Genomic DNA, 22,754 nt, shown 5'->3' with positions numbered 1-22,754 from the left:
CTAGTTGGGAAATATAGACAACTTTAAATTAGAAGTCATCGTCTAAAACCGGAAAATTAAGAACAAGGAAAAACATTGTCCCTCTGAATTTTTGAAAGAGTTTCCTTTCGCCTTTTTCAAAATTAATTCATGTTGACCAAAGTCTAACAATGTAGTCAAAAAATGAGGTTACTATAATCATAAAAAGAACATTTGCATTATACAACTTGATATCTATAGAAATAAAAAACAAATCATCATGAATTATTCTCATCTATTAAATACGATATGCATATTCAATTGATATGTACAAAGGCCAGTTGTGGACACTACACTAAACGCTGGTATAGGCTAACGACACATTTTTGTGTACTATAATATATTATTCTTGTGTACATTATTTTACTTTTCAAGTGTGGATTCTACTTTGGGAAACTTAAGTTATGATCAAAATATATATTTTTCTTTTTAAATGATTCATTGTTTACAGCGATTTGAAGGAATAACATTTCAATGATTCAATTTTCAAAAAATTGATCATAAAGAGATAGGCGAAAAATACAACATGGACATTCAAACTATCCAGTCGAAAACAAACTGACAACGCCATGGCAAAAAACCGATAAACTACCAGAAGACAATTTGAAACAACATCATACAAAACACAACACAAAAAACTAAAGACTGAGCAACACGAACCCCACCAAAATCTGGGATGATTATCTCAGGTGCTCCGAACAGGTAAACATATCCTGCTCCACTCGTGGCACCCGTCGTGTTGCTCATGTAAGTACGAACCCGGTAATATCTCTAATTCGGTAGGTAACATTCGAGGAAAAGAGGACGGGATTGTGATTACGACAATTGGAACATATTTGAAACAGATATTCCATAACGATTAGCCAATTTGTGATGGCGTGCGTATAATTTTCGAAGTTATAATTTCAACTTCATCACTTGGAACTCTTGGTTTAAAAGCTTCCTTGTGAGTAGCAAACATCTTTCAGGGAAGGCATAATAGGAGTGCAAGCTCTGGAATTTCGTATCAACTGGGAGATATATACCCCCATAAGAAGGCGCTGCTGAAATGTGCTACATATAAACGGAAAGTTCACAATTCGGAAGCTAAAATCATCTTTGTCGAAAAAATCTGTTCTCAACCGACACTCATTGTCAATTTCTAGTTAAGGTATGAGGCAGGCTTAGATGTATCTGTAGTATCTTTTATTTCAATTTCGACGGGATAGATTCGTTCAACATAGTAGTCAAACTTTGAATTATTTAATGAGAGGACATCATCTATACAGCGGAAATTGAAGTTAAAGGATAATGCTAGCTTCTTTTCATTCTTCCTGAGAAGCTTCTGTTTGAAGTCAGACGCATAAGCATAAAGCAACAGTTCGGCAAGAAATGAAGCACGTCTGGTTCCCATGGGAATGCCGATTGTGTGTTGAAAAACACGTTTTCCAAAATTTTTGAAACTTTTTTGAACTTAAAAAATTGTTTCTTTTTGGTGCATTTCTAAAAAGATCACGGAAAATAAGAAGTTGAATCTGTGTACAGAGATCTTGTAGATAAAATATGCATACTCCCAAATTAGAATTTTTTGAAATGGGAGGAAGTAACAAATTTTGAAATCTAAGAATGATCTAAGTATTTTTCTCTTCAGAACAGATGTTGTAGAAATACATATTTAAAGAATTTTCAGTATTACATAGATTTTTACCTACAAATACGTTTTTATATAGAATCAAGCAAAAGGAAACAAGTCTATGTACCTTCTGCAATGAGGAAGAGGAAACAAAGGAACATTAATTTTATCATTGTAATGTTACCTACAATTTTTGGTTTCCATTTTAACAGAGAATCAAATTATTTGATTATCATTTCAGCATCAGTAAGAGAGAGATTTTGTTGGGATTTATGACAAAGAGTTTGTTTATAATCTTTTAAAATTATTACAGTTAAAAACAACATCTTCAGATGTAAGTTAATAAAAATAGCTCCTAGTGTAATAGGATTAAAATCCAGAATAAAACAATACCAATCTAATGAATTTTATATTGCAAACAAAAAAATAAAGCAAATGCTTATGAAAGATTTTGGTCCCCACTACATAAAATATTTTCGTGATTTCGTATTATTTATACTTTTAATTTTACGGTAGCGAGCAGTTAATATTTGTATTTTACCGTGTGTATAGGCATGCATACTAAAGATTGCAGTGACTTTTTGTTAGTAGTGAGTGAAAGTGTGAGTGTGAGTAGATTTTTTTCAGTAACTATATTCTTGTATAATATATATGAATTTTAAAAACAACATGGATAGGAATGTACATATTAATATATGGTTACCCCAAAAACCATAGTCAGGTGTTGATTGAAGGGGTATTGTGAAATCCTACCTACTGAAAACAAATAAAAGATAAAAAAAAAAAGAAATCAAGCATCTTGATAATGTCAGTTTCAGAGAATATCTTGTTTGCATCAGAATCATGTTTTACTAAGTAAGAGTTATCCCTCTCTTAGACAAAATACTTGTACCTACGTTAACTTTTTTTATGAAACAGAGCAGGACCAATTCTTTCAATTTGTCTTTTAGTTTGGAATGGGGAGTACTTGTGTAAAGGGTAGACAAAGTCAAATATTTTAATACTATTGCAAGAGGAAAGAGACTTTGATTGTTTATAATCCTGTATTAAGTCAGGAATGTGACAGTTGTTTTCCATTCGACGTTTGATGTGTTTAAGCTTTTGATTTTGCCATTTGATAAGGGACTTTCCGTTTTGACTGTTCCTTGGAGTTCAGTTTTACTTTTCAAGTGTAGATTCTACATTGGGAAACTTACTTTTCAAGTGTGGATTGGGAAACTTAAGTTATGATTAAAATATATATTTTTCTTTTTAAATGAATTATAATTGTTTACACCGATGTGAACATTTCAATGATTCAATTTTCAAAAGAAAACTGATCAAAAAGAGATAGGCGAAAGATACAACATGGGCATTCAAACTCTCAAGTCGAAAACAAAACGACAATGCAATGTACAATCCACACTTGAATTTTTTAGCACCACGTCTGATTAACGCCGACCCTAGAGTAGGTAGTTAAACAAAGGCACAGATTGAAATATTTCTGTGATAACAAATATGATGATTGAATAACTTTCAGATTCCAAAGTACAAATAAAATCATAGTTTCTAACCGAAGAAGTATGACAACCAAATATGTTGTGGACACTACATGACAACATATATATGGAAACCTTCTCTATATGCAGACTGATATAAGGAACTGATGCAACATATGAATTATTTCTAAATAATGTGAAGAGGTAAATATCATTTCATAAATATCATTCTGAAAAGAAGTTAACTTTTACGTTTATCCTAATAAAAGATGGGTTAACATGACAAAGCTAAATGACTGTTATCCTGTTCTCCTCGATTGATACATCACCTAATATATACGTGCAATGAGTCACACGACTGGTGCCACATTGTTTTACCTGTTTACCTTTACAGATCACTGTAGTTCACCCTTATTTTCGGTAGGGTTCGTATTCCTCAATTTATCGTTTTCTGCGTATTGTTTATCAATTGTTGTTTGTCTTTTCGTCATTTTCTTTTTTCCGTCGTGGTGTTTTCGGTTTATTTTCGACGTATGAGTTTGAATGTCCCTTTGGTGACTTTCGCCTCTCTTTTCTGTTTGGCTATGGTATTGTCTATTTTATTCGAATTACGGTTTTAATTGCTCCTTTTCGTATTTTCTCATTTTCTCTCAGGTTATTGAAATTAAATAAACATTTGTGTTGGAGCAAATCGCATTACTTGAATTTCGTTATAAGGCGATACTACAAAGTTTCCCATATACTTCATCGCAAATTTCTTTAACAGTCTGCATAGTGCATACATTATTTGTATTCTTTACTATTTGATTTAAAATATTTCTTAGCTGCAATAGACTGAGAAGCAGGTTATTGGAGGGGGTTCTCTTGTGTTTATCTTACTTCCAATTTATATTCATCTTTGGTTGTTTTTTCTGTAAGTTTTTGATCTTAGAGTCTCTGTAGTAGCTTAATTCAGATATGAGTATCGAACGCTGCAAACATAGTTCGTTCTTTAGTCTTCTCAGTGCCAACTATTTCACAGAAGCCTTTTCCCTAATGTATGATTATGGTTTCAAAATTTGAAACGTTATGAACGAGCATATTCACAGCAGCGTTATGAAAAAAGAACGACTGAAATGGACACTTTACAAGTTGTATGATCGTTATCACAAAATGTATAATCTACACGATGGGCTGTATCTCCAGTTACGATAAAAAAAAACTTGTTTACGATCTTAGACATTGAGACATGAGTAGAACAGTCTTTTGATCTGGAGTTTTACTGATTTTGTCAAGAATGTTTTACTGAGTCTGGTTTGCCAAGAGTGACTCATGCATAGCAGGAGAGTGACGTTTACCTCGTCGACGTATACATTCTCACTCCGTTCGGAATTCATTCGATATTCTATGGATTTTTTTATTGTTGTTTGTATTTGCAAATTTAGAACATTAGTAATCTATTACCGCGTATTATTTACTTGCAATAAAACCATTTGGTCGATATTTTGTAAATGAACCCCTCTCAACAAATCGCTATTCTGTGTGAATGAATTATTCCATATTTCGGGATATTTCTAGAACATGCATTGAATTAAAATGACATACAGCATATGCCATGTTGGCAGTGGAGTGATTTTCTAATAAAATATAATTCATTCTTAAATTCGTCTCAAATTTCAGTGCTTTTCTAATTTTCTGATAATATCTAATTAAATTTGTAACTTTTTCTCAGGCTTCATTTAAAATAAAATACAAATAAATCATTAAAATTATGAATATACAAAATGTTTTATTATTATACAATACCTCATGATGATGTAAAACAATATGCAATAACAATTAACAGAAATAAAAAAAAAGATTTCAACACAGTATAAATAGCATCATAATCAACACAACAGACGGGGGCGGATCCAAGATTTTTGAAAAGGGGGCGTAATTCCATAAATCTGAAGATATACCGCCGAGCGTAGCAATGCAAAAAAAAAATTAAGGACGATTTTATGCTAAAAAAATATATATTTTCCAATTCAAGAGGGGAAGTACGACCCCTGCTTCCGCCACTGACATACATTAATGCTCTATCTGGTCATATTATTCCTTTTCAATATAAACAATATCGTGCTACCACACCTAGGATAAACGTTTCAGATCCATGCTCTACGTTTTCTCTCTGCGGGGCGAACATCCTTCTGTGTTTATTCTTTGTTAGTCAATAACAGCGCGCCATCTCAACTTCAGTTAAGTTTGTATTGTTTTTTCATCATTGTTCTTGTCCGGAGATTCGTCTCCACTGTCTGTATTTTGAAAGCCTGGGTTATCTACACCTTCGTTTTCATTTGTGGTTGCTGGGTCTTCAGCTTGAACTATTGATACAGTGTCTTTTACTTTTGGGTCTTCAGCTTGAACTATTGATACAGTGTCTTTTACTTTTGGGTCTTCAGCTTGAACTATTGATACAGTGTCTTTTACTTTTGGGTCTTCAGCTTGAACTATTGATACAGTGTCATTTACTTTTGGTTTTTCAGCTTGAACTACTGAAACAGTGTCTTTTATTTTAGAATCTGACAGAGTCACTATCAAATGAGATTTGTAGACTTCTGGATAGTCTGGATGATTTATGTCTATCGTATCATCAATGACATCTGCGAAACAAAAAAGGCAAATATAAAGTTTTAGGTTAAGAAAATTTATATGTCCGATGGTTTAAAAATTCAATGTATTTTTAGGGTTAGATAGAAGTCAATTACCAATCCGCTATTACGTGATGCCAATTCAGTTAATAAAACTTATCAACGTATTTTATAGGAGTAACACAACAAGTGTCACATGTGGAACAGTATCTGCTATCACTTTCCTACCACCTAAGATCAGCCCTTATGTTGGTGGGGTTTGTGTTGCTAGGTCTTTAGTTTTTAATAAAGTGTTTCTTTGACAGTTGTTCGCCTTTTCGTCGTTCTTCGTTCGTTGACATGATTTTGTTGGTCTCTCTTCAACTTATTAGTTTTTATTTTTCCCTTTGGTGTCTCCCGCCTCTTTTTTGTATAAAGGAAAATCATTCCCACGAAAACAAAAACATAAGGATAAATAGAAAATCAAATTGATGAAATCTGCGCATTGATATATTTAATTGAAGATGATTTTTAAATACAAAAAAGTATCTATGGATAAAAATTATATGAAAGTAGCGTCATTTTTGAGTTGTTCGAAAATATGCTGTCACGATAATTTGCCATCAACATTTTTTTCTCCCCCAAATATGTTAACTGGTAATTAATTAAGAATGGCTTACACAAGCAGCACTGACTTTATATATTGTTCAGAATGTTAGATATACCTGATTCTAAAAGTATTTTTTCCTCATTAACTTGAGTTAATTTTTCTTCATTATGCACTGGAACCTCGATTACATCAGAGTCTTTATGAGATCCGGTTTCTGTCGTTGTAATCTTGTTATCATGTGATGGTTTTGAAATCTCCAGATTTGTATCTTTGTTATCATGTGATGGTGTTGAAAACTCGAGGTTTGTGTTTTCAAGCGGTTCTATTGCAATTTCTGTCATTTCAGGCTTTTCCTTTAACTCAATGAGTTCATCCTTCACCTTTGTCATATCTATTATTTGTATATGTTTATCATTAACATCCGGGCTAGTTGTGCAAATTTCGATGGATTCTTCCTCAATATATCCTATGAAAGAAACAAGTTTTTAAAATGAAGCTCTAATGTTGATCATGTTATGGTCGATCAACAGCATTAGCAAATTAATAGATATATTTAGAATCTAAAAGCAAGAGTTAAACATTTGTGTACTTTACAATTTTTCAATCAACACAGAACTATAATGATGTGCTTGGTAAAAAGTAACATTGTAAAGTTTCTCTGTGTGCTTCCAAAATATTTGCATTTCCCGCTGGCAAAATTAAATTCAGATGGTTTGGGCTATTCTATATATGCAATCCTGGTCTATTAGTTCTTCGACGTTTCATAATTTTGCTTTTCAAGACCTTCCGTCTCGAGCGCAGTACTTATAAAGGTTATTGTAAAAAAAGTCTTGTACGTGCGGCTTTCATATCACAAGTAGCACCTGCGATAATCACCGGTTTTAGGTTGGGTTCGTGTTGCTCAATCTTAAGTTATATCTATGTTGCGATTTGTAGACTGTGGTTTGTCTTATGGTCTTATGGTGGTTTCCCTTTTTTCGCCATGACGTTGTTAGTTGGGTACCAGAATCTGCCGAGGTTTACCGATTAAATGTTGTTACGTTGGGCAAAATTATGGCAAGTGGATTTAGCTATGTAAAGCATTGTCTAACGATTACACCTTCGCAGGATTTTTTATTTGCGTTTATAATTGAAATAAGGAGATGTGGTATGATTGCCAATGAGACAACTATCCATCTGAATTCAACTGACGTGAATGTAAGAAACTATGGATCAACAATGAAAAAAACAATAACGTAAAGTCAGCTCTCGCACATTTATAAAAATAAATCCGTAACTGTAAATTATAATGGCATATACTAGAAGAACGGGAACACATTCTACTGGATTCACACGACACGAGCAACACACCCTGCAAGTTTATATTTCTTTTATAACAGCAAGGAAATGCAAAGATTTTTTTAAAACATATTTACATCAAATTTAATAATGAAATTAGCTAAATTATCAATAATCGTTTCAATCATTGTCAAAAATAAAATTTATATTTTATGATTAAATCAATTACCTTTTTGTAGAAATTTTGGACCAAGAACTGCCATTAAGGTTGCTCCTATTGGTGCACATATTATAATAGCAAGGACTGACAATGTTAAAATATCTGTGGCATATTTTACAATTTCCTGGTCAGGATTTGACATTTCTCGAACTTTATCCAATGCAAGTCCTCCTATAGCAGCCTAAAAATAACAGCAAACATGAGATTGTATTGTAACTAAGAACAACTTACCACGATCCTCTCATCTATTTGTGAAAATATCGCAAAGAACATGTGTCACGATTGAAAACTCCAAAAAATTATTTGAATTAAGAGTAAAGTAGGTGTGTAATGCATTTGCAAACATGCGTTGCAGGATCTCAACAGTGACGACTTCTGATTGCAATGTTGCAAGTTCCCTATTCATATATAACCCGAAAGGCCATGCTAGAACTTGTGACCTTTGACATGTATCTAAGACTTGTAAATAGACAAAAATAATGTGAGCCTAAATCCATAAACTAGAAATTCTACTTAAAAGTACCACTGTTGCAGGTTAGGGAGAGGGTTTGGTGTCTGGTGGAGAGTTTTCTCATTGGCAATTATACCACATCTTCTTAATTCTATGAGGGGCGTAAAGGGGGGAGGGGTATCTGCACGGAAGAACGCGAAATAAAAATTGCCATTTCACGAAAAAACAATTAAAAATTTCTTGCACGTTGATCTTTTTACCGATTTCACGAAACACGGTGAATAACGAACCTTTTTCACGGTTGCACGTGAAATAAAAATGGCAAAACACGTTGCACGAAAATAATCCTTTACCACCCTCTTCTATTATGGGTTCAGTCGCGGATCATGTAAGACATCATGACAAATCATGAAAAAGATGAAGGTATTCTTTGTGAATGGTTTAAGGCTGTGGGAACAGATCAGAATTATAAAAATATGATAATAGGTCTATGAACAGTCATGTTAAATATATTAAAATGTTTCAAAACACTAGTCTATCTCTATGACTTTTTTTTTGTCCCTGTAAAAGCCAAAAATATATATATTGTTTGTCTGCATGTAAATCACATCATATTTAAACTGCTTTTTCAAAGGAAAAAAAATAAATAGAGAAACATATGTCTACAAGAAGATTTATGTAAGGATTTTTGTTTCAATGCATGAAGTTTACCAGAAAAGGGATTGGTTGATTGTTGCTTGCTTAACAGTTTAGTGGCAAATATTTACCAAAAGAGGGATAGGGTTGGACATAGGTATCTCTTACTGAAGCGTTATAAAATTACCTGCACAGTAGCTTTGGACAACCAGGTCAGAGTTATAAAAATTCTTTCTTTGATATTAAATCCAGTACGAAGTGTAACTGTAAAGTCTACTCCACTTCTCACTACTAGGCCAATTGCTAGTGTTAGGATTCCCAAACCTGTAATAAAGAAGAAAGTACAATGAAATATCACCACAAGGGTAGCAAAAACCCACTAGACCAGGGGAAAATTACCATATCAGAGAGGCGACCTTTGAACTGAGATTCAAATTAAATATGTATGACTGCAGCGGGACAAGAAAAGGGTAACCTGACAAGAAGGATTTTTTCGTAATATAGGTGACCTTCATAGAAGGTTTGACAATTCATATGAGTTAAATGGCATATGTGGACTCTTGCTGTTGTAAAAGCAATGCGTTTTTTTTCATTTGGTTTTTTTTTCTTCATTCAAATGCCATATACTGCCGCATTACGTTAAATGCAAAATCCAAATTGTCAATGCATATAAAAAGATACAAACAGATATTATTTGATTGGCCGAGAAAAACCTTTTTCTAATCAAGCCTTAATGTAGAATATATAGCATTAAATAGAACTTAAATTTCCAGACATTTTGTTACCAAAATTTTCCATAATTTCCCTACTTTTCTGTTGTTTTTTCAAGGAGGGTCGTGGTGCTCAGTCATTAGTTTTCCATGTAGAGTTTGTGAACTTTTTTTCGAATTTTTCGTTTTTTTGCCATGGCGTTGTCAGTTTATCTCGATGTAAGACTTTTGAATCCCCCCTTGATATTCTCCGCCTGTTTTTTCCTCTCCATTATTACGGACAGCAGAAAGCACTTTTGAGGAATGGTGAGAAGGCAATAGACAACAAAAGATTACGACAAATAAAAAAAAAAAATTGTGTTGTCTTAAAAATACCAAACACGAAATAGTCGCATTTTTGAAAATATATCAATTTTTTTATTCGAAGAGATTTAAAAGCCGACATAGATGGTCAAAAACTACATTCAAGTCTGAACAATTGTCCATATTATAGCATTGGCTGATCATGTCTTTTTAGTACCCACCAGCTGTACTTGACTGTATTTTCCCAATATCAACTGCTGCGCCGATCAATCCGAAAAGAAAATGTTGAGCAATCAACCACACCAAAGCCATCACACCGGATACTTCGTCCTAGATACGAAAAAAATACATATCAGGTATTAGACATTATAGACTACAAGAGGAAGGCCACATTATTTAATACGCTGTAGGGACTGAAAACTTACAGAAATATAGGTTGATATCTTGTAAAACGATGTTTCAACCGTATTTTTGACAATTTCTCCTTCTTAGATTTTACCAAATCTCTCGTCCTGGATTCATAAGTGACCCTGGGAAGTAATATTGTTCAGCCATTAATAACTTGATACCAGAGGGTCTAGATAGCGTTTACAGAATAGAGAATAATGGACCAAGAGTACAGAAAAATGGAGCATAGAAAATAAAGAATAGAGAATAATAGGGTTCTGGAATATAAAGAATAGAGAATAATGGTGTGCTTAAATATAAAGAATAGATAATAATTGGCAAAATAGATAAAGAATACAGAGAAATGGCTTTAACAATTGAAGAATACAGAAGTGTAGACCCCGCCATCCCCACCCTCATACTATATTAGTTATTTACCTGTTCACCTGGTTTACGGCGTAGTCGCCATTTGTAGCCTGCAACAGTTGCAGTCGTTAGACATCCAAGGGGACCAGCTCCTGATAGTCCAATTTCTGAACTTCCAAATATGGCTATCATTCCGAATCCAAATAACAACAAAGAACGATAAAACACTTTATTTGCCTACAAATATGAAAATTGATGATTACTAGTATACCTATTAATCAAACAAGTTTTGTAAACATCGTAAAGATAAATTGATACAGAGATTTCACTGGTATCCAGTTAAATCTAGTTTGTGTTCTTTACAAATTTAGTTTTGTCTAGTATGTTCAGATAACAAAAGTACATACAAATACCCTTGACTCCACTTCATCTTTTGACTATATAACATCCGATTTCCTATCTAATGTAAATTTAGATTTTTTTAATGTTTTGATCATTGCGATGGTATAGGTTTTGCAAAAAATAAAAAAACTTGCATTCATAATAATGGATATCATTTTGTATGCATCATTTTCTGAAACAGTAATAATTATTAATCGCATTGTTTGTTCATTGTATCACAATTCGCAATGATAAATGCAAGCGAACATTTCTGGGTTTACAGTTTTTTTTGTACAAATATGTGTGCCATCGTCAAACACATGAACCATGAACCATTTTATAACAAGCTCATTGTATCTTTAATACTTACGCTGTCTTTCGAAGGAATGTACCATAGAAATACCCCGGCTACAAATCCATACACTATGCCTACAAATACCCCTAAAGGACCTTTCACAATGGTCACAGCTAGATCACCTAAAATAAGAATTAATTGTTTTAACCTTTTTGGTTTATTAATAAGTTATTTAAGGAATGACTGTTATATTTTTTCTGTCTATGAAGAAATAACATAAAAAATGTGGTGCACACTGAATAACCCGCGTAGCGGGTTATTTCAAAGTGTGCACAACATTTTTTATGTTATTTCGAATAGACAGAAAAAATATTACAGTCATTCCTTATTATTTAATTCTAAATTGCATTTTTAACCGGAGTAAATCATGAAAAAACGTTGATGACGTCACGGTCACATGACAAAATTATGTCTATTTGAGCTGATAGACAAAACACTGTCAGCCAATCAGAAGACGCGTTACATCCAAAATTAAATTATTTGTCTACATTTTCATTTTCATTTTTGTATTATTGAGTACTATGCCATAAAAAATATATGGATAAATTCTTTTGGTCATTGTATTTACGCATCTCGTCTATGCGGGTTCCTTGTGACGGTGAATCAAGGAAAATGCGTCGATAGCAGCAAAAACAAAATAAGAAAATGGTTGTCTTATGTCATATGTATTTCTTTTTGTTATTTTTAAAAAAAAAATCGGAGTTGATGGAAGATCGTTGATATTTGATGCTTAACCTATTCTCATTTTGCTATAGAGTTGACTATCTAGAGTTTTAGATATGGTATTGTCAACTATCATCGTTTTATACTGTATGCTCCCTCTAGATATATTTAGGATATTTCTGTCGTTGGGTTGCTGTCTCATTGACGTATGCCCTACACCTCCTTTTATCATCCTATTTATATTCAAGAAAGACAGCGGACGAATTTCTGAATTTAATTGTCGAAATATTCGATATAATGATAGTTTAACTCTCGTTTGGCAAAAGGCTAATGAGTTCGGCTGTTGAGGGCTATCTTTCGTTTAGTATTTCACCCACAACCGACAGTTCAGCCTTCGCTTAAACGGAATCGACACGGACTGTTATTGTATCACGTTTTGCAATTATTTATTGCAAGACCCATACGAAACATGGTAGCGTCGCTGCTTGTACATCTGAATTAAATTTAAGACTTTGATAATTTAGAAAAAATATTAAATATGAACTTATTATTTTGACAGTTGTGGTTCCTACCTTCAGAAAATATAATTCCCATGAAGACAGAAAAACCTGTGACACACAGGACATTGTCAAGTCCTCCAGCAGCCAATAGCATTGTTGGAATTCCCTTTGCAACTCCGTACTGACGATCTTGTAAATTCACGAGGGAGGGTACTGTTACAGCTGGTGACAAAGCTCCCAGAATGCATCTTGAATAAATAAAAAGTAATTCGTTGAATACCAAAATCGAATCATCTTTTTTAAATCAAAGGCAGATATGAATACTAGATATTATTCGAGCATTAGTGTGGTGGAGGTAGAATAGTAATAAATGATCAAGACCCTTAAAAACCTGCAACAACGAAACATTGACGGATTTTTTTTTTGTATAAAAAAACAAAACAAATAAAAATAATTGATAATAACGATGACATTCTCAATGGTATTTGCTTCAAAGGTAATGTGTTCTCTCGAAGAATATAATTATAATATCATATTCATACAAAATTGTAATTGACTTTTACAATTGTTTTAGAATAAAGAGGGCATGCACTTCAGCTAGGACAGTAAAATGCGATACTGGATGACAAAGTATAAGTGAGGGTCTAGATAAGAGGGGCCGGGGGGGGGGGGGGGGGGGGGGGGGGTATTTCCGTCTTGTTTGATTTTTTTTAGTCATTTTTCTGTATTCTTTATGTTTGTGTCCACTTTTTTCTTTTCCTATTTTTTTCTCTCAGTCATTGTTCTCCATTGTTTGCCTGTTCTGTAAACTCCATCTACACCCTCATAAGTTGGAATGAAATTACCGTAGAAATATGATATTCGAATAAAACTCCGAAACAGTGGTAATTTTTTTTCTGCAGCGGTTTCGGATTTTAATTCGAATGAAAACCGTCCATGTTGACCTACCCTAACATGAGGCTCCATATCCATGGAAACCCGAGGATAAAGTGTGATGCTATTCCCACTGTTATTATCTCACAAGTACATGGTAAGAATGCCAATCGTATAACAGCCCATGATAACTTTCGTAACTTCACAATATCTAGACCAAGTCCTGCCCTGGTTAATATGACAGTTAAGGCAATTTTTCTACAAATATATAAGTAAAACATTATTCATATTGATTAGTTTTGACTCATGGAATGAAAACGACTATTATATGTTAAAATTAAATGAATAAGTATGAAATCAATTAATTTAGCTCATTGTAGGCGTTTATCAACTTGAGAAAAATATACTTAATATACTCAAAAGCACTTACAATAAAAATCAGAAAGCAAAAGCACTTAACTCTTAAATAACGGAATAAAAGATAGTGTGAGCATATTATTGTCCTTCAAAATAAGATGTTACACGAAATAAACATATTTATAAGAACACGTATACAGTTTGTATATCAATCTCTACAAATCAATGTTATTTTTATCAAAACTTGCCTGAGTGCACCTGACCATTTAGAGTCGATACTTTCACCAATCGTGTTGACGCCTGGTATATTTCTAAGCAATACTCCAACAATTAACATACCTAAATGCACAATACAGTAAAATCATTATCAACAAAACTATACTGTTAGTATCCTATAAACGAGAGACTGGGATAGAGCGTATTCTTTCATAAGCAATCTACAGTCTTCTTTTTTGTTCAATTTAATTAAGGAATGACTGTAATATTTTTTCTGTCTATGAAGAAATAACATCAAAAATGTGGTGCACACTGAATAACCCGCGTAGCTGGTTATTTTAAAGTGTGCACCATATTTTTTATGTTATTTCGAATAGACAGAAAAAATATTACAGTCATTTCTTATAATTTAATTCTAAATTCCATTTTAAACCTGAGTAAACCATGAAAAAACGTTGATGACGTCACGGTCACATGACAAAATTATGTCTATGAGCTGATAAACAAAACAACGTCAGCCAATTAGAAGACGCGTTACATCCAAAATTAAATTATTTTGGTATAACCAGTATTTTCTTCTGTGCTAAAGTGTAAAGCGCAATGACCATTCATCTTTTTTAAGGGATTCGAGCATATTTTCTTTAAATGCATTATTAATTTTTAATTTCTTGGGGGAAAAAGTTTCAGATTAGAAGTTTAAATGATGTCGCTTTACTTCGACAGTCAAAAATAGACAACATAACTGTCAGATAATTTCAGGTACACTCGGAGACAGTGGCTAGCAATTACCATAGATCGACTAAGATACAATTGTAAGCCATACACTGCCTTTTCTATTCCTTATCCAACTTTGTATTTAAAAAGACCCCTTCATTTCAGTATGCCAATGTCATGTTATTATATATAAAAATTAAGAAGATGTGGTATGATTGCCAATGAGACAACTCCACCAGAGACCAAATGACGTAGAAGTTATTATACATTTTTCTCATACATTTATCAAATTCGTTTTTTTACACAATATGCCATTTTTATTAGTTTTACAAGGATAAAGTTTATTAGGGTTAAATAAAAGGAAATAAATTATAAAAAAAACTTATTTAGTTATCTTACCTAACAAAGGAGGAAGTCGAATAAGAGAAATAAAATAGCCTCCAATAGCACAACCAATAAACAGTATCAATAAAGAAAATAAATTTCCTCCTGGAAGTGCTTGCCCGTGAGTTAACGAATAGATGATAATCCACAACTGGACGCAGACGACAGTAAACTGGAGGTAAGTGGCCACATTTCCATGAAGAGGTAACATGAATGCATGTTTGAATCGCTGTCCTCGTGATGGATTCTCAGGCAGGGGGTTGTGGCTTGTAAGACATGGTATACAGCACGTGGTACATGTATCTTGTATCTGGTCTATTTTACTTGGTGTTTTCTTTGATTCATGGTCTTTTTTGTTCGGAATGTCAACTTCATCTTCATGTCCGTTTGGAATCTTTCCGTTTCCGGTACCATGTTTTACGTCTCGTTGGCGTATATCAGATGTTCCGTTCATTGTTATTGCATTTGTTTCTGAAAAATATGGGTTTCGTGTTAATACTACACTCCTGATGAATGATATTGTCATATGCTGTATTTGCATAGATATTATATGAATACGAAAAAGGACATAGTCCTATATGAGGCTTATGGGTATACGTTTGTGATAGAAACAACCTCAAAACAATAAAAAAAATAAAAAAAGACATCTAGAAGTCAAAAATATAATTATATTATTTTTAAATTGTTCAACTACAGGATGTTTTAATTTTATTATAATTAGACAGGTCTTTTTTATGTATATTACCAGAGACATATGTATTATGTGTCTCTGATATTACGTTTGAGGAAACAACTATATTTTGCTAGGGAGGAGTCTATGTTTGTATAAAAAACAATCTGTCCTTATTTTTGAAGATTATATTGACAAAAAATTGTAAAGTTTCAAAATTCGTTGAAAAATTTGATTCTAAGATTCAAAAAAATAAAAAAAAATTACTAGTATTTCAGATAAAACAATTTGTTAACAAATATGTGTCACTTCAATGTCAATCTAACACAGGATGGACCAATGTGTTAACTAGTATATCGGTCACTTGCCAATCTAACACGGACGGGACCAATGTGTTAACAAGTATCGGTTTCTTACAAGCTTGTCACTCAAACACGGAATGGACGAATTTGTTTACAAATATGGGTCATTTGTTAATCTTTTGTAGAACTCATTGTGGAAAAATTGAAAAATCCCCTGAAATTCCGTGTGACGTTATAATTTAATGTTTATGGGGGCATGAAGATTATTTATAGTACATCGGCGACCGTCAATCACTACACATATAGTATACAATGAATGCTTATAAAATATTCAAAAAAATAAGTGTATGAACTTTACAATGAAAATATACCTCGAGGCATATTGTTGTCTCTTACATGGTGTTATTATAATGTCAACAAAAACAAAAATAAAGCGTACTGGTTTAATTTTGTCATAGTCTTGTGAATGAATACATGTAAAGTTCTAAAAAAAACATATGCATAGTTACAGAGAATATAATATTACGATGAGAACAATTATTGAAAATGCAATGAGCTGAGCGAAATACAAATGATTAATAAATACTATTATAAAATAAGATATTGAACAAAAGACATATATTATTATGGTATTAATATGCATATATTGGTTTTGTTTAACCAGGATCATATATTTTAGCTTAAATAAATAGTATTCACATTGTTAATTTGGCATTATTTTAGGTATTTGTTTCTTTTCAAAAGTACCATGGCATAACATAATAATATTCGTCACCGATTTCAGATGAGTCGAAAAGGTGACACAATCAATCAGTTCTTGGTATAGTTTACCATCTTTTCGGTTCAGTTTGCAAACGGTTATTCCAACATTTACTGACTTACATATAGCAGCTTATATAATAAACATGGTATTTTGCTCTCTTTTCCTTCTTGTAAGCCACACCAGAAATTGATAAGACGTTACTTGACGGTTACATGAGATAAAGTATCTTCCCAATTACCCACTGCATCATGAAATTCGGGTTTAGTTGCATCAGACGTAATATATTATGTTTGCAGAACGCAAATGGACTTATTGTATCTAAAATTTCCAATCCCCACATTTTAGTATATAGGTTCAATTATAATAGCTTTACCAAACATATCGTGTTGACAGTCGAAACATGTGCCTTTTGAACCTTTCTTTGATTTGTGAAAAAGGTTATGTTGAAGGACAGGAAAGCTTTAGTCTTTTTTCTCTTTCACATCAAAATGCAATAGTTTAAACCACCTAGTGAGTGTATATATTCCAGTATAATGTAAAACACAGGTCTCAACTGATATGAATGTTAAAAGTCTTAGCATTGCATACGCTTGTCTTTATTACCCATTAAGTTATAGACCAACCGCCCAGTTTAGAAAATAAACACTTGAGCTACCAATTTAATGTGTTTCCCCTGACAACAGATTCGTACATCGTGGTTTTCTAAATGTACTATGATAAATTCTCTTTAAAGCATCACCCCCTTTTGAAATAAAAAAAATCGTTCGACACTATGTATCCGAGTTTTATAAAATGTATTTGGTCTGCAAAAGAGACTAATCTCTACCCTTTTAACTTTGAGATATACAACTTACTTACCCATGTAACCCCATGCAAGTTTTATTCCTTAAACTACTTTTTTTTAAATTCATCATTTTTCATTCTCCAATGAGATTAAAAAAATCTCGCTTGACCTTGTACGGGTTATCATCCCCGATAAATACATACGTCCAAAATTTGAACCTTAATTTTGGATAAAAGTTCATGGTTCATCATTCTTGACTTTAAACTGTTAAAGTAATCTAACATCACCAAACATGCGTGATATTGATGATATCTCCAATAGTTTATTTATATTTAACTTGCTGTAATTCCTGACGGGTGCCACTAGCGGAGCTGGAACTTCTGACGGGTGCCACTAGCGGAGCTGGAACTTCTGACGGGTGCCACTAGCGGAGCTGGAACTACTTTCACTTCCGGAGAACCTGATTTCACTTGCAGTGTGTGTTGGGATCGTGTTGCTAAAACTTTATATTTCTGTTTAGTGTTTTGTGAACTGGTATTTATCTGTTCGTTTTTTTTTCTTTTTGACATGTCGTCTTTTTCAACCTATGGTTTTTTATTGCCTTTTTTGTATTTTATCCTTCCTCCCTCCCCCTTTTTTAAAAAACTTTCCAACATATAAGTAAAGATAAAAAATATTATAATAGTGTCCTTGGGGGACAGCCTTGGTCTGTTGAAATAAGTGAATCTAATTTCTTCGGGATAAATTCCGTTTACTGAACCCGTTCAATCACGAACGAATAAGCATCAGTACACTCCGGGAATTTAAATTTTTTTTTTTTTAACTATTTGGTCATTTGATTTGAAAATATACCTTTGAAGACCCTATATACGCACCGGTGCATTACAACTGCGCGCAGCTTTTGGTTACATTTGCGCGCATTCATTTTTACAAAAATACATGGATGTGCTGAATGAAATTGCTCATTGTAGTGAGCAAGGAATTATTCCGGGCCATTTGTAGAAATTCAATATGAAAAATATGTAATTTAAAATTATAGATATGTTCAAAATTGATAACTATCGACATATCTATTATGAAGTATCTTTATATTTATCTGTGTTACCTGTAAAATGAATGCGCACAAACGCAAAAGAAATAATCCCCAAATGCACGCAAATGTAATGCGCCCATGCGCACACATAGTGAAGAACAATATTTTGGTTTATATTGCGCAGAAATATACTAGACGTAAGCCAGCATGTTGTTTATATGGTAACAGCATCTTCTAAAACTCTTTAGATAACATAAAAAAATCAGTTATGAATTCGAACTTAAGACAAACCGTCTAACATTCAACTTAAAAAAATAATCGAAGATTAAGGGGTTAAAGTCCATGAGACAGAAGCAAGACAATACAAAAAAAAGAGATAAAAAAAACCAAAAGACATCAAGAGGTTGCAATTAATTTCATTTTGACTAAATTTTTTTTATTTTAGAATAACATTGTAGGTTAAAATATACATGACTTTTTTGTACTAGATTTTGAAATGCCTGTGGTATTTCCTTATTTAAATAATTTAACCACTAGATTGCTGTACAAAAATTGTGACATATTATCAAATAATGCATACAAGTCAAGTATGTTTTATATTTAAGAGTGACAACATTCTGTTACAGAATTCTGAGGTCTGGGTTACAGGGCTTTTTAGTCAGTTTTATTAATGAAAACTGTAAAATTGTAAGAGTTAATATAATTACTTAATATGTAACATATCTTTTCGTTATAATTGCATGTTTAAAATATTAATTATCTGTAGTTTTTGTCTTTTACAAGGTTAAAACACTACTACATTTACTGTCCTAAGGCACGATGGCATGCAACGACATTTAAAATAACACGTGACGTTTAGCCCTTATTCATTTGATGGTACACAATTACTATGTACAACATGACCACAACAACCTTATTGGTGTGTAGTTGAAAATTGCAGTATTTTTCATTTGTTAATGATGTCAAACTTAAGGAAAAATTGTTAAAACTATATTTATAAACCTATAATGGGTTACTTGTATAAATTGTAACGGCTTGGATGGAGAGTTGTCTCATTGGCACTCATACCACATCTTCCTATATCTGTTTGCTTAAAAATATCGTTGTTGGATTAGAATTCTAGATTAGTAATCACAATGCTTAATCAAAAAGAGGAAAGGGGGAAAAGATACCAAGGAGGCACTAAAAATCAAAAGTTGTAGAAAGCCTTAATAAGTATAAGGCATTTATACCAAAGTTTTCTCCATAAGTCCAAACGAAACTAGCTACTTTGCCGGTTGTTTTTTAAACTTTTTATTCATTTTCATTGATCAATGTCTACTCAAAGCAGTTTATTTCAGTTGAAAATGAAGCAACATTCTAGAGCACATTTCTAAAATCGATTTTAAACCTTTAAAGCTATTCCAATTTGTGGTCTATAAAGTTATATAATTGCGAAAACAAAGAACACACCCTATTACCGGTTATCGGTACGGCAGATGCAATAGATTAGGTGTTCTCGATTGCTATTCAAATCTGTTTTACCTATTATATCTGCCGTTCCGAAAGTAATAGGGTGTGGAGAATTTGATAATTGATATAAAACAGCATTTCGTTTTATAATATTTACTAATAGATATGACATGTAAAGGTCCAACACTTAGTGTCCTGGCTGATGATGTTGTTCTCTTTTATTGTATGTATAATTGACAATTTTCATTGTAGCTTTTGACCCTATTGTGATCTATATTTGTAAAAAAGTTAGTATCATTATGTTATAATTGCACATACATGTATGCAATACTGGTAGGGACATCCTATTTTGAATTATCTAATTTCCAAATTTCTAACTTGGAAGTTAGAAATATAAACCTGGAACTGAGAAATGTCAAGTTCTTGAAGCTAAGAAATGTCTCCTTGAAATTGAGAACTGTCAAGTTTGAAATGAATAATTTTAACAACAGAATGTCCCTACCGGTTTTTTCGTACACATGTTATTGATGTAAAAAGTAAATTATAAATCGAAGAAAGATGCATGCAAAATAAAATAGTAACTGGAGTACGAAATACATTGTAATTAGATGCTATTTGATGAAAATATAGAAAACAGAAAAAGATATAGAAAGACAGAACGAATTAAGGAAACCATTTACAAGGGGAGTGGTTTTCATTAAGGACTAATTAAGAAATGAAAAAAACATGGAGGTGATGTCCCCCGGTATGACGTATTAATTTGACATGTGGTAAAAATAATGTCCGAGCAAAACAAATTTATGATGTTTTGTGTCGGATAAGTGAAAAACTAGACAAGAATAGTTGTAACATATCTATCAACCATTTATGGACAAATGTCAAAAATGTCATATACGTGCCAGCCAATTTTACATCGTCTCAGTTTGGGTATTATTTTCATTTCAATAAAAAAAAAACGTTATTTATCTTAATTTAAAAGACAAAAAAATTGACAAAATATCAGATTTTGAAACGGTTCCCACTCCTTAGTGTACTGCAACCAGGGAAGATTCCAAAAGATTTTTAGGAAGGTTGCGGGGCCACGAGGCGAAATCCCCCTTATGACTGAATTTTCAGTCTGACTTTTGCCGGTTGACTACACCATATTTTTGTGGGTCCTTACGGACCCCCTTTTGAAAGTCCTGGTTCCACCACTAACAACCCATAACAGGTTTGGTTTACTGACAAAAATAGAAAAATGTTTGGAAAATTAAGATCGCATGAGATTTTGACAAACATGTGCATACAAGATAAAATTTCCCTGATTAATTCACTAGAAAGATGAAGAAGAGAAAGTGCTTTATTACAAATACAAAAAAACATATACACTCAAATAAAAAGTATGTTTAATTATAAGAAATAACATCGCAGGCAATGGAGATGTACATGTGTGCTTCATTCGACAGTTCCCACAAATATTTGAAGACATACCCTTTTAAAACGAGATAGGTATGTAATTGTCTGGCACGTTAGTGTTCTGATAAGTTTGTATAGGATTTCAAAATTTTTATGTTATTTTTTCACCCTTCAATCCTTGAGATTTTCCTTGGCCATTTCTATTATCGGAATCTGTTCTTCAACTTTATATATAGCATGGAAAGCTTACATTCATTGCAACCGTATTAAAATGCAGAATAAAAATTTTCATGTGTATGTAATTAATTAATAAGTTATTTGATTTCTGCTTCGAACTAATGGTTGCTGCACTATTTACGTGCACCCGTATCACACAAAAAATAAAAAGATGTTCATTTGTATGTAATATATTATGGAATTTGATGACTGCTTCGAACTATTGGTTGCGGCACTATATGTATGTAATGTTAATATGCATACATTAACATATAAACAAAATTAAATAAAACATTTAAATTCATACCTGATTCCGACATTCTGATGCCTCTATTTCAAAACAAACAAAATCCCAACACAATTAAATAAAATATTTAAAGTCGTACCTGTTTCCTCAATTTCGAAGCTTCTATTTCAAAACAAACAAAATTCCAATGCACACTTAAATAAAATATTAAAATTCTTACCTGTTTCCGCAATTCAGATGCCTCTTTTTCAAAACAAACAAAATTCCAACTGACAAAAAAATATATCTTAATGGTCCTGCCTGTCACTCTAACATGTGACAACCGTAAGATGGCAATGCATCAATGGACGTATGTATGTCAAAAGCGTAATTGTTTAGAATACAGAATTTTATGTCTGTTATATTAAGTTGTTCTTTATTTCGTCACTTTACGTTACACAAAACGATAAATAAAAAAGGTGTGACAAGATATAAAATACGATTTATTACAGTGGTCAACCTTGAGTCATATTGATGAGGGACACCTAGAGACGTAACTAGACACGGAACAGAGTAAAGGCACTACATTGGGATTTAAGGATCGCGGATACCACGTCTTAGTAGGACTGTGGGAAGATGTGGGGAACCGCTCTCCATCCAACGAATCTAGTATTGAATTTATTGGCAATGAATAGAAAGCTATAATAACGTGCAGAGGCTGATTTCGGTGGGACCCAGGGGGCCTAGACCCCATTTATGGAGCTACATATATAGTTTATGCATGGCATGTCAACTTGTCCCATTCCTAAC

General features: G+C 32.8%; 1 protein-coding gene across 1 annotated transcript; it reads right to left on the bottom strand.

Annotated features, from left to right (window-relative positions):
• Positions 1-4,850: 4,850 nt before the first annotated feature.
• Positions 4,851-22,266, bottom strand: LOC127718001 (sodium/hydrogen exchanger 9B2-like). Its single transcript, XM_052223883.1, has 12 exons — positions 22,186-22,266; positions 15,119-15,574; positions 14,038-14,128; positions 13,508-13,690; positions 12,632-12,807; positions 11,412-11,518; positions 10,733-10,897; positions 10,129-10,237; positions 9,082-9,218; positions 7,817-7,988; positions 6,425-6,775; positions 4,851-5,732 (listed from the first exon to the last, which is right to left on the bottom strand). Exons 2-12 carry the CDS (start codon positions 15,555-15,557, stop codon positions 5,329-5,331), a joined length of 2,334 nt encoding a protein of 777 aa, XP_052079843.1. The 5' UTR covers positions 15,558-15,574; positions 22,186-22,266; the 3' UTR covers positions 4,851-5,328.
• Positions 22,267-22,754: the final 488 nt, after the last annotated feature.

The sequence above is a fragment of the Mytilus californianus genome, unplaced genomic scaffold (genome assembly GCF_021869535.1).
Source record: "Mytilus californianus isolate M0D057914Y unplaced genomic scaffold, xbMytCali1.0.p SCAF_10, whole genome shotgun sequence".
In the NCBI taxonomy this organism is placed as follows: domain Eukaryota; kingdom Metazoa; phylum Mollusca; class Bivalvia; order Mytilida; family Mytilidae; genus Mytilus; species Mytilus californianus.
This window is presented reverse-complemented; position numbering and strand designations above follow the sequence as displayed.

Excerpts from the sequence above, each read along its gene's own strand:
- LOC127718001 (XM_052223883.1), bottom strand. The coding sequence starts at position 15,557 with ATGAACGGAACATCTGATATACGCCAACGAGACGTAAAACATGGTACC. Across the intron at positions 11,519-12,631 it reads GGGAATTATATTTTCTGAAG|GTGATCTAGCTGTGACCATT; the intron begins GTAGGAACCACA and ends TTCTTATTTTAG. Across the intron at positions 10,238-10,732 it reads GCCGTAAACCAGGTGAACAG|GACGAAGTATCCGGTGTGAT; the intron begins GTAAATAACTAA and ends TTTCGTATCTAG.